This window comes from Oryx dammah, unplaced genomic scaffold (assembly GCF_014754425.2).
Source record: "Oryx dammah isolate SB20612 unplaced genomic scaffold, SCBI_Odam_1.1 HiC_scaffold_2, whole genome shotgun sequence".
In the NCBI taxonomy this organism is placed as follows: domain Eukaryota; kingdom Metazoa; phylum Chordata; class Mammalia; order Artiodactyla; family Bovidae; genus Oryx; species Oryx dammah.
Window position 1 is genome coordinate 5568920 of NW_024070186.1, and position 15682 is coordinate 5584601.

Genomic DNA, 15682 nt, shown 5'->3' on the forward strand with positions numbered 1-15682 from the left:
TTATTCCTTGGAAGAAAAGCCATGACCAACCTAGGCAGCATATTAAAAAGCAGAGACATTACTTTGCTGACAAAGATCCGTATAGCCAAAGCTATAGTTTTTCCAGTAGTCATGTATGGATATGAAAGTTGGACCAGAAAGAAAGCTGAGCACCAAAGAATTGATGCTTTTGAACTGTGGTGTTAGAGAAAACTCTTGAGAGTCCCCTGGACTGCAAAGAGATCAAACCAGTCAATCCTATAGGAAATCAGTCCTGAATATTCATTGGAAGGACTGATGCTGAAGCTCCAATACTTTGGCCCCCTGATGAAAAGAACTGACTCATTGGAAAAGACCCCAATGCTGGGAAAGATTGAAGCTGGGAGGAGAAGGGGACGACAGAGAATGAAATGGTTGGATGGCATCACTAACTCAATGGACATGAGTTTGAGCAAGCTCCAGGAGTTGGTGATGGACGGGGAAGCCTGGTCTGCTGCGATTCATGGGATCACAGAGAATCGGACACGACTGAGTGACTGAACTGAACTGAACTGAAGAATGGCTATTTAGAATTAAAGATAAAAATTATAGAATCATCTCAATAAATGCTGAAAAAACATTTGACAAAATTCAACATCTTTTCCGTATAAAAACTCTTAACAAATTAGGTATAGAAGGAATGTACGTCAACATAATAAAGGTCACATACAAAAATCTGCAAGTAACATCACACTCGACAATGGAAGGTTGAAAACTTTCCTGCTAGGACCAGGTACAAGACAAGTGTCCACTTTCTCTACCCTATTCAACATAGTACTGGAAGTCCTAGCTAGAGGGATTACACAAGAAAAGGAAATAAAAGTCATTATAATGAGAAGGGAAGAAGTAGAAGTGTATATTTGCAGTTATATGATCTTATAGATAGAAAATCTTAAAGACTTCATCAAAAAGCTGTTAGAACAGCTTTTTAAATTACTTTTAAATTCAGTAAAGTTGCAGGATACAAAATCAGCATATAAAAATAAGTTGTATTTCTAGACACTAACAATGAACTGTTGGGAAAATTATTTCGTCTCTGAGTTCTATGAGTAAAAAGGATGGCTATTTATATTAAAGTAAGGAATTTGCTTGACTTGAATTATTTTTGCTTTTTCTAAATTTTTAAAAGCAATTATAAGGTCTCATTAAGGCTGAGGGAGTCCCCATGGATAGAGGATGTGGAATCTCATGTATGTTTCTCCCTGCAGCTCACGGTAGGCCTGAAAGGTGAAGCAGGCTCTCCTGGACACCAAGGCCCCCCTGGACGGAGAGTGAGTACACTCAGGAGAACTAAGTCATGTGTGGCTTCCTAGGATGCCCAATGGAACGGGCACAGAACTCTAAGTCAGAAACACTGGGTTCAAGTCCAGGTTCTGTTTCTTGCTGCCTTGGACGGGTCCCCGGGTCTATTAGTTTCCTTCTAAGATGGTAATGACATGTCCTGTTTGAACCACTTCCAAAGGTAGCTGCTGTGCGGATCAGATAATCAAATGTGAATGCTCTTTGTAAACTATAAAATTTCAATACAAATATGAGCCGTGACTGTTAATTTTTACTGAAGTTTTAAAACAGGGATAGAATTGCATAAGCTTCATTAAGGTGTCCTGACAAGTTGATCAGAGTTTCCCAAGCCACTGTTGTTACCTTCCTGAACTCATGATTTAGATGCTAAAGAGACATGGAGATAAAATTGCAACTTTCCTCTGTGATTGAATTACAAGAGATTCCATTACCTTTGAAGCATTCCTGAGCAGAGCCAGGCACATCGCTCACTGGCAAGATAGCCCACATCTCCATTTTAGCACCTCTTGTATCACTGTGATGACTTGTTTACCTGTTTCTTTCCTCCCAAAGAGAACAGTCAAGTAAGAGCTAAATGTTGCCAGTGCCTGTGTTTGTGTGTGAGGTGCAGAAAGCAGAGTGTAAGGGAGAGAAGAAATTGCTTCTCTTGTTTTGTGCAGTATGACTGTTTTCTGACTACCTGGAAGGGCCCTTTAACTTGCAACTTTATAAAGGAAACAAAAACACGGATCTTCTGTGGAAAACTGAGTCTATAATAGAATGAGAATCAACCAGAGTAAAGGATACTCTGATATAACCTTTTCTTTCTTTTGCATGAAAGAACTAGTGACTGTTGTTAATCACGTGGGTGAGAATCTATTTCCTGGGTCAGTCCAAACTGGTCTCCTTTCCAGATTCTGGAGCTCGCCCTGGGGGTCCCACATCTTCCTGCTCTTGTGTTTGGCTGTACTGGTCTAGACTGTGGCTTCTCTGTCTCAAGCCTGTGGCCCTTAGCTTCTCCTGAAGAAGTTGCTCCAAGTTATTCCAAGTCTCGGGACCTACTCTCTGCCATCTGGTCTTCTGTAGGATGTGGGCTGTCTGTCCTGTTCATTAGTTGGAAACTGTTCCTCTTTCCGTTTAAATGGCTGAGCATTCTTTTCTGCTTTCTGCTGTCACTTGGAAAGGGAAGAATGAGACTCTCCAACTTTTAGTGAGATGCATATTTCCTGATTTGGATCGGGAAGAAAATATGCCCCCAGAGGGTAAAATCATGGAGACCATCACAGTTCTGGTTAACAGTAGCAGCACACAGAGGGACTCAGCACTCAGCAGACATTTATTTAGCTGCTCATTGGATGGATGGATGGACGGATAGATGGACGGATGCTCAAGTTGTCGTTTAGAAAGAAGTTCTTACACTGACGTCAGTAGTTGAGCTTCTGGAGGGAGAGTCAGTGAAATTGTATAGCAGTCATGAACATGTTATAACATTTTCTGAAGCTAGCATCCTAGCTTTCACTAGCTGCCCAAAGGGATTCATATGTGCAAGCACATTAAGAAACAAATGCCAAGAAGGCTGATCCTCTTAAAAGGAATTAAAACAGAAAAAGAGAAAAACTCACAGTGTCAAGAAAGGTGGCTGAGTGTATTTAGGAGCCTTCCTTGACTCATCTCATCCAATTATGTGTACTCCTTCCACCCAACACCTTTCAGGATTTATGGGCTTGGTGTGTGTGCTCCCCTGTGGAGTGGCCATTTTGCTATGTAATTGCCTTTTTCACATATGGGGTGGCTGTGTGCTGCTGCCAGAAATTTAAATGTACTTCAGTAAATGCCTCTCCTTCATGCTATTCCTTGGGAAGCTTACTGTTTATAATTTTAGGTATTCTTACAAGAAATGCCCTCTAAATGTTCTATCTGCAGTACATATATCTTGAAGAAATACTTTTATTTCTTTCCTTCTTGTCATCCTATAAAAATCACTCAGTTCAGTCTAGGTAGATATTAGCTTAATTGATCACACACTGGAACAGAAAGGTTTATACCCTTGGTGTGTATGAGGAAATAGCGTTGAAGACTCCAGTTCTTCTACTAATAACTTGCTCTGTGTTTGTTTTCCTAGGGCCCTAAAGGCATGGCAGGGCAGCCCGTCCATTCTGTATGTATCTCATTATTCACACCTACACAAAATGCAGCCCGTTCCCTGGGAAATGAATATGGCCCCTGGGAAGTCACCGTGCTCATGTTTCTTGTTTTCTCTCTCCTTTTCCACATACAGCAATGTGATCTAATCCAGTTCACGCGGGACCATAGTCGTGAGTATCTGTGTGTGTCTTAGGGCATCGGTGATGGGTGAGGGCGCTTAGGACGAAAGCTGTGTGGGGGATGCGGAATCAGTAGGCTGGACTCGCTGGTGGAGAAACCATATGTCCTTGGCAGCAGGCTTGCTCTGAGTGCCTGCTGTGGGAACAGCTCATGACAAAGGTGGAAGGAAAAGACACAGCCTTAGCTTAGAGGTGTACTTTCTAGAGGGAGAGAAAACACGCCCGTGAGATATGATGTGACCAACTCAAAAGGTGTGTGACTTAGCTTACACGTATAGCAGTTATGTACCCGGGCCTGGAGCGCGTGATGTTAAAAGGGAGACCGTGGCGGTTTGAGGTTATACATATGCTGTTGCTGCCTGATTGCTCAGTCGTGTCCTGTGTCCGACTCTTTGCGGCCCGATGGACTGAGGCCCACCAGGCCCCTCTGTCCATGGGATTTCCCAGGTGAGGATACTGGAGTGGGTTGCCATTTCCTTCTCAAGGGGATCTCCCTGATCCAGAAATTAAATCCAAGTCTCCTGCATCGGCAGGCAGATTCTTTCCCACTGAGCCACCAGGGAAGCCCCTATATGCACACACACACACACACACACACACGCACACACACACACACATACACGCACACACACACACACACACACTGGAAACAAATATGAGAAGAGAAATCGGGAAAATGTAGCCATATATTATGTTAGGATGATAGACTTTTAGGTGGTTTTTCTTTCTTCGTGTTTCCATTGTGGTTTATAATCATGCCATACACTCACAATCAGAAGAATAGAAAATCCGAGAGACTTCCTAAAGGAGATTAGATAAAAATGGAGTCATTGCAGATGTATGGCCAGGAAAGACCAACAACAGAATCAAGTTTAAGATACTGTAAGACCAGTTGGGGAGAGGTTTGGTACCACCGTGGATGAGCAGGCAGAGGAAGACTTGTGAAGAAACTGGATTGGTAGGAAGAGGTGAAGAGTTTCCACGTTTCAGGGGGAAAGGATGCTGTCAGATCTAAAGTGAAAGGGTCTACAGGCAGCTGATGAAAGGGAGCCCTTTAAAGGTGAGAATCAGGGAAGAAACTCAGAAAGCTGCAGTCACTAATGTCCTTAGAGGCGCAGGGATGGATGAGATTCCCAAGACTGTGCAACTAGAGAGACAGATACGGAAACCCAAGGGATGAACCCAGGGAGTTGCCCTAGCAACAGGGTGGACCTGACCCCAGAAAAAGGCATTTGTGGAGAGTCCTGCCGAGTTTGGGCAGCTTGGGAAAAGGCAAAAAGCAGCCAACGGAGAGAACTCCAAAGTGAGGTGTTGGGTGGGGTGGGGCAGGGAACCCATGTCAAAGATGTCTCTTGAGAGCTGAAAGGCTCTCCAGCACAGTGAGGGGGTGGAACCAGCCCCGGGCTCAGGGAGAGAACAAGGGGAGAGCCACTGTGGAGAGAAGAGTGTGTGACCTAAATCAAGGGCAGCCCGAGAGGTAGAGGGGTGGGGAGGCGAGTGCCTGCCTTGGAGGATTTGGGCTTTGAAGGGCACTTTCCAATACTGCATGAAAGGAGTTAGTCAGGAAATTCGGTGGTGGGGAGGGAGTGGGCAGGATTTGTAACCAGACCATGGAGCTGCAGAATGCAGAACTCAGATGGGGAAAAAGACCTTTGGAGCTAATCCAGACGGTCTTCCTTGACGGCTGACACCCAAGGCCCTGCAGGGTTGGAATCGTGCTCCATCGGGGCTGTTCTTCAGCCCTAGAACAGTTCTAGCCACCCTGGGATGAGGGCCTGGGCCCTGAGAGGCTGTGGAGAATGGAGAGAGAAAGCGGTGGTTGGGATAACATAGGAGGGCCCTGGTAATCAGAGTTTTAGAAAAAGAGACATAATAAACAGGACTTTCAGGAAAAACTAAATATAAATATATAAATAAATATATACATAAAAATATAAAACAAGAAACACACTTGAAAGAAGTCAAGTAGTTTCTCCAAAGTCATGCAGCTTTGCCAGACTGAAACCCAGGCAAAAGTGTCTGTTCTAGGGTCTGTGCTTCTAGTGTCACAGCTGGGCTGGAGGTTAACCAATGGGACTTCTCAGTCAGAAGAAGGAGTCTATTTCAGGCCTTGAGATGCAGAGGAGGCGGTGGGCCCTGTGTGCCCTCTGCTGACCCTCAGCATCTCAGCAGCTGCAGGATAAAGACAAACAAACGTGCTCATAGGATTGACGTGAGGGGGCGCGGGCTGTGGGCGAGCAGGCTCACAGCTGGGTTGTTGCCAGGACTAGTAAAGTCTTTTAGTGTCTTGGCGTAATCATTTGCTTCCAGGGTGTTGAGTAAAAGGAGCATGGAAATGGTTAGGCTTGTGCTTAAAGATTTACCATTATTTCCCCCTGATTCGTCTCATGCTTACCAAGCAAATCACTTGGAGAAACCAGATTCTCAGGAGAAAGCCTTGGGTGTTCTTCTGTCTGGATACAGAGATCACGCAAACATAGGAGCTGTATTTTTCTTTTTTTAAAGCAGAGACAAAGTTCATTTGGAAATCCCCACAGTTCAGCTGAAAAATAGAGGTTCCCAAGGTGTTCATTAAGCAAGACAAGAAGACCCCATATTTTAGTCCTGCCCTGCTGAACGGCTCTCAGAAGGCTGTAAAAAGAGAAACAAAACAAATTTAGTTTTAGCTATCATGCCATTTGATCAGAGGCTTATCTATTCTGTTTTTAAAACAAGTGATCAGTGATTCAAATTCCAACCAGAGTTCTGGTAATGTCTGCTGGCCAGGGCTCACAAGGAGGAAAAGTCAGGAAGACCCATAAAATAGTAGAATTCTGTGTCCATCCTCCTCTCCCTTTTAACCTTGACTTCCTGTAATAAGGAATTAGCTTCATTTGCAATAAGAGCTAAACAGAATACTAAGGTTTGTTGAAATTTTGTTTTGGGGGTTATTTTCAGTCTGAATCCCAAAAATGTAACAGACTCTCTCTCTCTCTCCTTTTTATAGCTTGTTGGGAAGGTGAGTATTCTTACCATATTATTTCTCTTGCTGAACTACTTCCTGCATTCTGACAAGCCCACATACACACTACTATATATAAAACAGACTACCAGCAAAGACACTGTATAGCACAGAGAACTCTGTTCAATATTTTATAATAACCTATAAGACAAAAGAATCTGAATATATATATATATAAATGAATCACTTTGCTGTATGCCTGAAATTTATACAACATTGTAAATCAACTACATGTCAAAAAGTAATAAAGTAACAGTAAAGATAAATGGGCTAAAGATTTGAAAAAGGACTTCATAAAGAAAAAAAAACCTCTCATCCTCATGAGAAAAGGGACTTCTAACCTCTTTGCAGACATTTTTATGACTATAACTGTGCACATCCTGTTTGGACCTGACTATAAAATGCTGACCACCTGGTCCCCAGCCCCTTCACCAGCTGTTCTTTCCAAGTGCTGCCACAGTTTCTAATTCGTTCTCTTCACGGGGTAGGTTCTTTGCTGCTGAGCAGTTCAGGGCAAGGCCAGGTGTCTGACCTCATTCTGTTGCTCCATCTGCTGCTAAGTCTGTGGACGCTGGCACCATGCACAGCTGATGACTCCTTTCTTCCCTTTGACCTCCATTCATACCTCTCACCTCCACGTGTCCACCACTTGTCAGCCTGACCCGGAGGATGGAGGAGGATCTTTCAGGGCCTCGACTGCAGCTGGCGTTCAGTGATCCCTCAGATGATGTTGCCCCTGAAACCAGTTAGATCAACTCCAAGACCGCCTGGTCCCCTAGAGGCCTGTTGAGATAGATGAACAGGATCTTTGAGCTCATCCCTAAGTTTGGTGCCATTCCCTTTAATCTGCCCCAAAATCTAATATCTAAGAGCTCAATAAAACTTCATGGATTTGAATTAAATTTATCAGGTTCCATGCTGGCACCAGGAAAGGGAGAGATTAAAAATAAATGGAAATGGGTACTGCCTTCTGGGGATATCTGTGATGATGGGTCATCTGTGAAGATACTTATCTACCATTTTGTTAAGCATTTTTACGATAAGGTTAGGAAATATGTGCTACAGTCCATGAGGTTGCAAAGAGTCAGACATGACTTTGCAACTAAACAACAAGAAACAAGATACCATTTTTCTCATTTTGTTTTTCATTGTTGGGTTTCATATTTTTAAAATTCCTTCACAGTAAAATGTCTTGAATCAAAACACATCTTGAAATCAACACTTTCTCCACTATTTCTATTACTGAGGACAGCGGTTGGCAGATGGGATACTTTGAATTTAATGTGCTTTGGGAGTAAGCCAGATTGGGGAGAGTAAAACAGCCTGTGTATATGGAGGGTTGGCTAATATTTAAATAATTTCTTTTTCTCTTCCTGCGTTCAGACTTTAACAAGGCCATTATTTACAATCATAGGGGAGACTCCCTGTGAAATTCCCAAAGTGCAGTTATCATAAAACCATTAGAACTGAGCTGGGGGTTACAGACAGCTCAGTGCAAGTCTGCTGTGGTCCACTCTGCTGCCCCTTCCTCCTGCCACCGTGGCTGTCATCCCAAAGCCCCTGAAATCCCCTCTCCCCAGAAACAGCCTCTTTGTCCTCTGAAGGATAATCCCCAAGAAGAATAACGATCACCGTCTACCTTTCGATATCACGAGCCTCCACAGACAAGTTGCTCGCAGGTAGACCTGTGTTTGTTCATCTTCACAGGTACCTCACAGTGCATGCTACCCTGCACGTCACATGATGAATACTCCGGTATTTGCCACATAAATGGAGGAAAATCTTCCGGCTGACTTTATCATTATTAGTAGGTCATTTCCGAAGAGTTGTTTTAAGAGAATAAGCTTTCAGATTTTCGGAAAAGCCATAGTTTCCTTTTAAAATTTTCCATAGAGTAAAATTCACTCTTGTTCAATTTTTACACATGCACGGTTTGTGTAATCATCACCGCAATCAGGATACAGGATAATTCCATCAGCCCAAACACTCCTTGCAGTTTCTTTTTAAATAGAAGATGGATGGTAGATGGTGAAGTCTGAACATTATATTGCCAGATATCACTATTCTGTATTTAGGTAACACCGTAGGCTAACAAAGCAGAATCCTTTCCCCGCTTTACACGTGGATAGCTCTGATTCTAGATTTGATGTGACAGCTGCATTTTCCCAGACCTCAGTGTCAACTATCTCACTGGAGTAAATGGAATGGGAATGTCTTTTGACCCAGTGAAACAACTTAACACTTCTGACTCTCATTTTTGTAGCAAAGTGTCCTGTGTATCCAACGGAGCTGGTATTTGCCCTGGACCAGTCCAATGATATCACAGAGCAGAGATTTAATGAAATGAGGGACATCATCACTTCCATTGTCAGCGAACTGCACATCAGGGAAAGTAATTGCCCCGTGGGAGCAAGAGTTGTTGTGGTTTCCTACAACTCAGGCACCAGCTACCTCATCCGTGGGTCTGACTACCGCAGCAAGAAGCAGCTTCTTCAGCTTCTCTCCCAGATAAAATATCAAAACTCTGGGGAAGTCCGAGACATTGGGAATGCGATGAGGTTTGTGGCTCGGAACATCTTTAAGCGGACGTCTGCAGGAGCCAATGTGCAGAGAGTCGCTGTGTTTTTTAGCAACGGACAAGCTGCAAGTAGGTCATCCATCATCACGGCCACCATGGAGTTTAGCGCCTTGGATATCAGTCCTGCAGTCTTTGCTTTTAATGAAAAGGTTCACCTCGATGAGGCTTTTGGGGTAAGTAGCTCCCTTGGCAGTGTCTTTATTTTTAGATACTGGTACTGGCAGAATAGGAATGCTGGGAAGTAGGAATCAAGTGGTCTCTTAACCCCCTTTGCAATTTTCATAGTTGTCTTGTTGCCAGAGTCCTTGAAATCCAGTTTCTAGTAAACGCTGAACTGAATTCATCTCATCTCCATTTAAAAATCGAGAAACTGAGGCCCAGATTGTTGAGTGACTTCTCCCATTTTGTACAGCTACTAAGCGGCTAAATCAAGCTTTGAACTTGAGTTTGTCTGATAGAGAGGGCTGTCAGTCTTCTGCTGATCTAGTATTTCTCAAATGTGCCATCTGTTGGCTGTGTCTCATTGAACAACTGGTCTTAACCTGTGATGGGTGAAGTTTAAGGGACTTTTGAACCCTTAATGTTGTGTAAAACTTTGATGTGTATGAACCTTTTTCCCAAGAGGAGTTCTGTCCCTTTTGGATTCACGGATTCTCATGGGATCTGTGCTTCCCTCTTTCTCCCACCAAGCATAAGAACTTCTCCATCTACTGTTCTCCTGTTATAAAATTGTTCCTATTAACCATGAAGTACATGCTCCTAAACCTGGGGGGAAGTGATTATGTTTTCCAAGAGATTATAAAGATCTATTTTACACAAATACACACATGTGAGTACATGCTAATTCGCTTTAGCTGTGTCCAACTCTTTGTGACCCTATGGACCATAGCCCATCAGGCTTCTCTGTCCATGGGATTCTTCAAGCAAGAATACTGGAGCGGGTATGGAGTGCCATGCCCTTCTCCAGGGGATCTTCCTAACCCAGGGATCAAACCCACGTCTCTCACATGTTTTGCATTGGCAGGCGGGTTCTTTATCACTGGTGCCCACTGGGAAGTCCACAAGTACATGTATTTCTACTATAAAAAGAAAAGCCCTCTATAACATGAAGAGATTTAATCTGCTCATAAGAAAAACACAATTATTTTTGAAAATAGGAGCCATAGAGTCACAGTTGATCCCGACAGAAAGAATTGTAGAAAGTTAAAATAGTTTTATAAAAATATTACCTCCCAATACAGATTATTTATTTATTTGTTTTCTTATGGTTTGTGTCCCCCCCCATTGGAATATAGGGTAGAGCGTTCGTGTGCTTTGTCTATTTCTGTATCCCCAGCACCTAGAATAGTACCTATTTGACATTGTATGCACTCAATGAATATTTGTTGAATGAACAAATGAATGAAGAGCGTGTGGTTGACTCCTGTGAATAAACTTACTTGATTTACCAGGGTTGCAGTTAATGTTCTGGGCTTCCCTGAGAGCTCAGTTGGTAGAGAATCCACCTGCAATGCAGGAGACCCCAGTTTGATTCCTGGATCAGGAAGATCCGCTGGAAAAGGGACAGGCATTTAATGTTTGACACAGGGGAGCAGCAAGATCAATACAAAATTATACCAAAGCATCCAGTTGAATAAAAATGAGAGAGTAGAAATGTAGTAGCTACTTTCTCACTGTAAGGCTGGAATGATTATAAATGTTTCAAAATGCTGAGCACTTTACAGAAAAACAGAGGGGGTGGCTTTTCTAATCTGTTAATTTCTTGAGGGGGAAGAAACAAAAGCAGGAGCATGTCTGTGGCTCGAGAGATCCATTCGTCACCTGAGAATGATTTATTTCTTCCATATAATCAAAGTATCTGTGATGCATGGTGCCTCATACAAAGTAAATGCCCAATATACAGTCATTGAGTCACTGAATGAATAAATTGAAGTATAGTTGATTTACATATTGTGTTAATTTCTGCTGTATGGCAAAGAGATCCAGTTATACATATATAGTCATTCTTTTTCCATTATGGTTTATCACGATATTGGATATAGTCTCCTGTGCTATACAGCAGGCTCTTGTTGTATATCCATCCTATATATAATAGTTTGCGTCTGCTAACCCCAAACTCCCAATCATTCCCTCCTCTGCACCCCCTCGGCAACCACAAGTCTTTTCTCCATATCTATGTGTCCGTCTCTGTTTTGTACATATGTTCATTTGTGCTGTGTTTTAGATTCCACATATAAGTGATATGATATTTGTCTTTCTCTGGGTCCATCCATGTTGCCGGAAATGGCATTATTTCGTTCTTTTCTATGGCTGAGTAGTATGGAATAGACTTTTTTTCTTTTGAACGTTTTATTTTGTACTGGGGTTTAGCCGATTAACAATGCTGTAATAGTCTCAGGTGAACAGTGAAGGGATGTATGACTGGAATAGACTTTTAGTTGGAATTTGTGATCAGGGAAATCCAGTTGACATCTGAAAGATGCACCTTTTTCTATTAATAGATAGCATGCTGCTACTGCTGCTAAGTCACTTCAGTCGTGTCTGACTCTGTGCGACCCCATAGACTGCAGCCCACCAGGCTCCTCCGCCCATGGGATTTTCCAGGCAAGAGTACTGGAGTGGGGTGCCACTGCCTTCTCCGAATAGATAGCATAATTGGGTGGAAATAGTGGTATGCATGTGTGCTGAGTTACTTCAGTTGTGTCTGACTCTTTGCAACCCTATGGGCTGTAACCTGCCGGGCTCCTCTGTCCATGGGATTCTCCAGGCGAGATCACTGGACTGGGTTGCCATGCCCTCCTCCAGGGCATCTTCCTGACCCAGGGATGGAACCCGTGTCTCTTATGTCTGATGCACTGGCAGATGGGTTCTTGACCACTAGCGCCACCTGGGAAGCCCAGAAATAGTTGGAATCACTACTTAAAGAAGTCAAAGGTAACTTGTGAATGTAAAATCTCTGCAGGACCCAACTCCAGAAGCTGATGTATAGCACATAATCAGCTGGTACATAATCAGAAACGTGTAAAAATTCAATGCAGAATTGCAGGTCAATGGCACCCCACTCCAGTACTCTTGCCTGGAAAATCCCATGGACAGAGGAGCCTGGAAGGCTGCAGTCCATGGGGTCGCTGAGGGTCGGACACGACTGAGCAACCTCACTTCCACTTTTCACTTTCATGCATTGGAGAAGGAAATGACAACCCACTCCAGTATTCTTGCCTGGAGAATGCCAGGGACAGGGGATCCTGGTGTGCTGCCATCTATGGGGTTGCACAGAATTGGACACAGAGTTGGAGATAGGAATGAGGTTCTCTTATAAAATTGAGCTGCTGATACAGTTTCTACATTTCCTTAGGTTATGTTTAGGATCAGAGGGGGATAGTTTGTATGTGTATGTGAGTGTGTGTGTTTGTATGCATGTGCATACATGAAGATGCATAGAAGAGAGCAATGAGCAACAATGCAAGGTGATGGTGACCGGTCAGGTGTTTTTCAAACTCTTGAAGTGGGTGCACAGTGAATTCTTGATGATGTTACCAAGTCCAAGCTTGCTCTGCTTATTGAACAACAGGCCAGTAAATCTGGAGACAAGGTGTTGAGGAAGTTGTAATGACTTTATTTAGCAGACAAGATGACCAACTAATGTCTCAAAATAACCTCTAAAAAGCCATCTTATTGGGGTGTGAAAGCCAGTTTCTTCTATCGAACACAGAGGGGAGACGGGAGGTGAGGAAGTAAAGTAAAAAAGCCATTAATCTTGCAAATATCTCCTGGAATGGTCAGCCTCAGGTAGGGATGTGTTAATTTCTTCTTTCTTGCAGCCATTCACAGGCGGACAGAATCACCTGTGACTCTGAACAAAAGCACTTTGGCTTAACATTCAGGCAGAGGGTTAGGGTTCCCATGGCAATTATGTATGGACAGTATCCTTTCAGTGAACAAAAGCAACGGGAAGCAAACGTTAAAGTTAAAGAAACAGATTCTCCCCTGTAACAATGATGACTAAAGAAAACAATCAAATGAGCATATATTTCTTTTTCAATGCAGTTTGACAACACAGGAACATTTCAGGTGCTTTCTGTTCCTCCAAATGGGGAATATGATCCGTTAGAAAGGCTTCAGCGCTGTACACTTTGCTATGGTAAGACTAATGAAAAAGAATTTATTGGGCTGAAACACGTAAATACCTTCTGGGTGAGTTATTAAATCTATTTTTATCAAAGATTTTTGATTGTAGATTCTATTTTAAGTTTTTCAGTCTTTCAACACCATATGTCAGGGTTTCAGTCTCTGTAATGTTGGAAGTTTCCATAGAATGTAAAAATTAGTGTAGAAGATTATCCCAATTGATTTGGCTCTTCCTGGGGACAATTTGATAGTTTGCATCAAATACTTCTAAAATATTAAAAATATTTTCTAAATGAGTTTGGACATGAATTATAGACTTCAAATATACATGTTACTTATATCTACTTTCAACAAAGATGTTCCCAAATTGTCTGCTAGTGGTCATAGAAATAATGAGGAAGTTGAAAATTTCGTATTAATTTAAATGATGAGGTATTGAAGTTGAAGAGGTATTGATCAGATGATTAATTTTTGATAATCAGTTCCTTATTCCCTGGAAGATCTCAACCAACAGTGTCTCCTTGTGCCAACACTGAACCAATGATGAATCTCTGTGTTTTCAGATAAATGTTTTCCAAATACTTGCAAGAAAGAAATCGTCTTACCTGAAGATTCGTACATGGATGTCGCCTTCCTCTTAGACAATTCTAGAAATATAGCAAGTGATGAGTTTAAGGATGTGAAAGCCTTGGTGAGCTCAATGCTTGATAACTTTGACATTGCCTCAGACCCTATGGTCTCAGACTCTGGTGATAGGATTGCCTTGTTGAGCTATTCTCCTTGGGATAGGAGAGAGAAGAATGTGGTAAAAACAGAGTTTGCTTTTACAACTTATAGCAGTCGAGCTCTGATGAAAAGGTACATTGAGACTAACCTCCAGCAGCTAAATGGAGAAGCCACCATTGGCCATGCCCTTCTGTTTGCCGTGGAGAATCTCTTCCCAGCAACGCCCAAGCTAAGAAAATACAGGGTCATCTTTGTGGTCTCCGCTGGAGAGAATCGTGAGAGAAAGGAATTCTTGAAGAAGATGGCTCTGAGGGCCAAGTGTCAAGGCTATGTCATATTTGTGATTTCCCTGGGTTTGACACCCGAGGAGGACATGGGGGAGCTGGCCAGCCACCCGCTTGACCACCATCTGATACAACTGGGGAGAATCCATAAACCAAATCTGGATTACGTTGTGAAGTTTTTAAAGCCATTTGTGTACTCAGTGAGACGTAAGTCACTATTTTTTTTACCTCTTTGTTTTAATAAATTAGTGTTTGTTAATAGTATTGATAGCCCAAGATATCCCTGTATCTATAGCTTACAAAATATATGAATTAGGTGGTGAAAGGGTGAGAGGAATAGACCCATCTTAGTTAGACCCTATTTATACCTGGGTCATGAGACCTCTTTCATGATAGAATGTCTCTTACCAAAAATCTCAGCACTATAAAGCACAGAGTGACTTCAGATCTCCTGAACCACACTTACTCAACCTAGACAAGTTCTTGCAGCCCTTATGTGGTCTCCAGGTTGAACATTTAAATAAAAGTTTTCCCTGCTACACCTGGTTTATTTCCAATCTTGGCATACCTGGAGACCTGTGTAAGAGTGCCACCCTCCAAAAGTCTAAGCATACAAATCACACAGGAATCTTGTCAGAATGCAGGTTCTGATTCAGTATGTGTAGGGTGGAACCTGAGATTCTACGTTTCTAACAGGCTCCTCAGCAATGTCAGTGCTTCTGGTCCACAGATCATACTTAGAGTAGCAAAGTTCTAAGCCAATGCACTACAAAGTGTCACCCATTGGACCAGAGTTAGTCCATAAGCTGAAGAGTAAAGAGAGAAATACACAAATTGATAGCAAGCATCTAGAAACTTTTAGAGCAATTTGACATGGCCACATTATACAAGGGTAAGAATGTGTACTTTGACTCACTGAACAAAAGATACACCAAAAGGATCAGTCTGCAAAGGGCTGGAAATAAAAATACCTTGTCCTTCACCACAAGTGGTTCAAGAAATGCTCTTTCCAGACAGACAGTTCTCAGCTGGGGATGATTTTGCCCCCCAGATAACCTTTGGAAATACCTGGAGACATTTTTATTTGTCACAACTAAGGGAGAGGATACTACTGGTGTTTAGTGGGTAGAGACCAATGCATCCTTGCTAAGTCACTTCAGTCGTGTCCAACTCTTTGCGACGCTAGGGACTGTGGCTCGCCAGGTTCTTCTATCCATGGGATTCTCCAGGCAAGCATACTGGAGTGGGTGGCCCTGCCCTCCTCCAGGGGATCTTTCCAATGCAGGGATTGAACTTGCTTCTCTTCTGTCTCCTGCATTGCCAGGCTGGTTCTTTACTACTA

General features: G+C 42.7%; 1 protein-coding gene across 1 annotated transcript in view; it reads left to right on the plus strand.

The window, feature by feature from the left end:
* The window catches only part of COL6A5 (collagen type VI alpha 5 chain), a 130590-nt gene that overhangs the window by 56204 nt on the left and 58704 nt on the right, over nt 1-15682 (plus strand). The window contains exons 29-35 of the mRNA XM_040247139.1: nt 1227-1289; nt 3422-3457; nt 3578-3614; nt 6610-6621; nt 8888-9375; nt 13250-13343; nt 13894-14547. Of these exons, the coding sequence (XP_040103073.1) occupies nt 1227-1289; nt 3422-3457; nt 3578-3614; nt 6610-6621; nt 8888-9375; nt 13250-13343; nt 13894-14547 (1384 nt within the window). The remainder of the gene's footprint in view (nt 1-1226; nt 1290-3421; nt 3458-3577; nt 3615-6609; nt 6622-8887; nt 9376-13249; nt 13344-13893; nt 14548-15682) is intronic.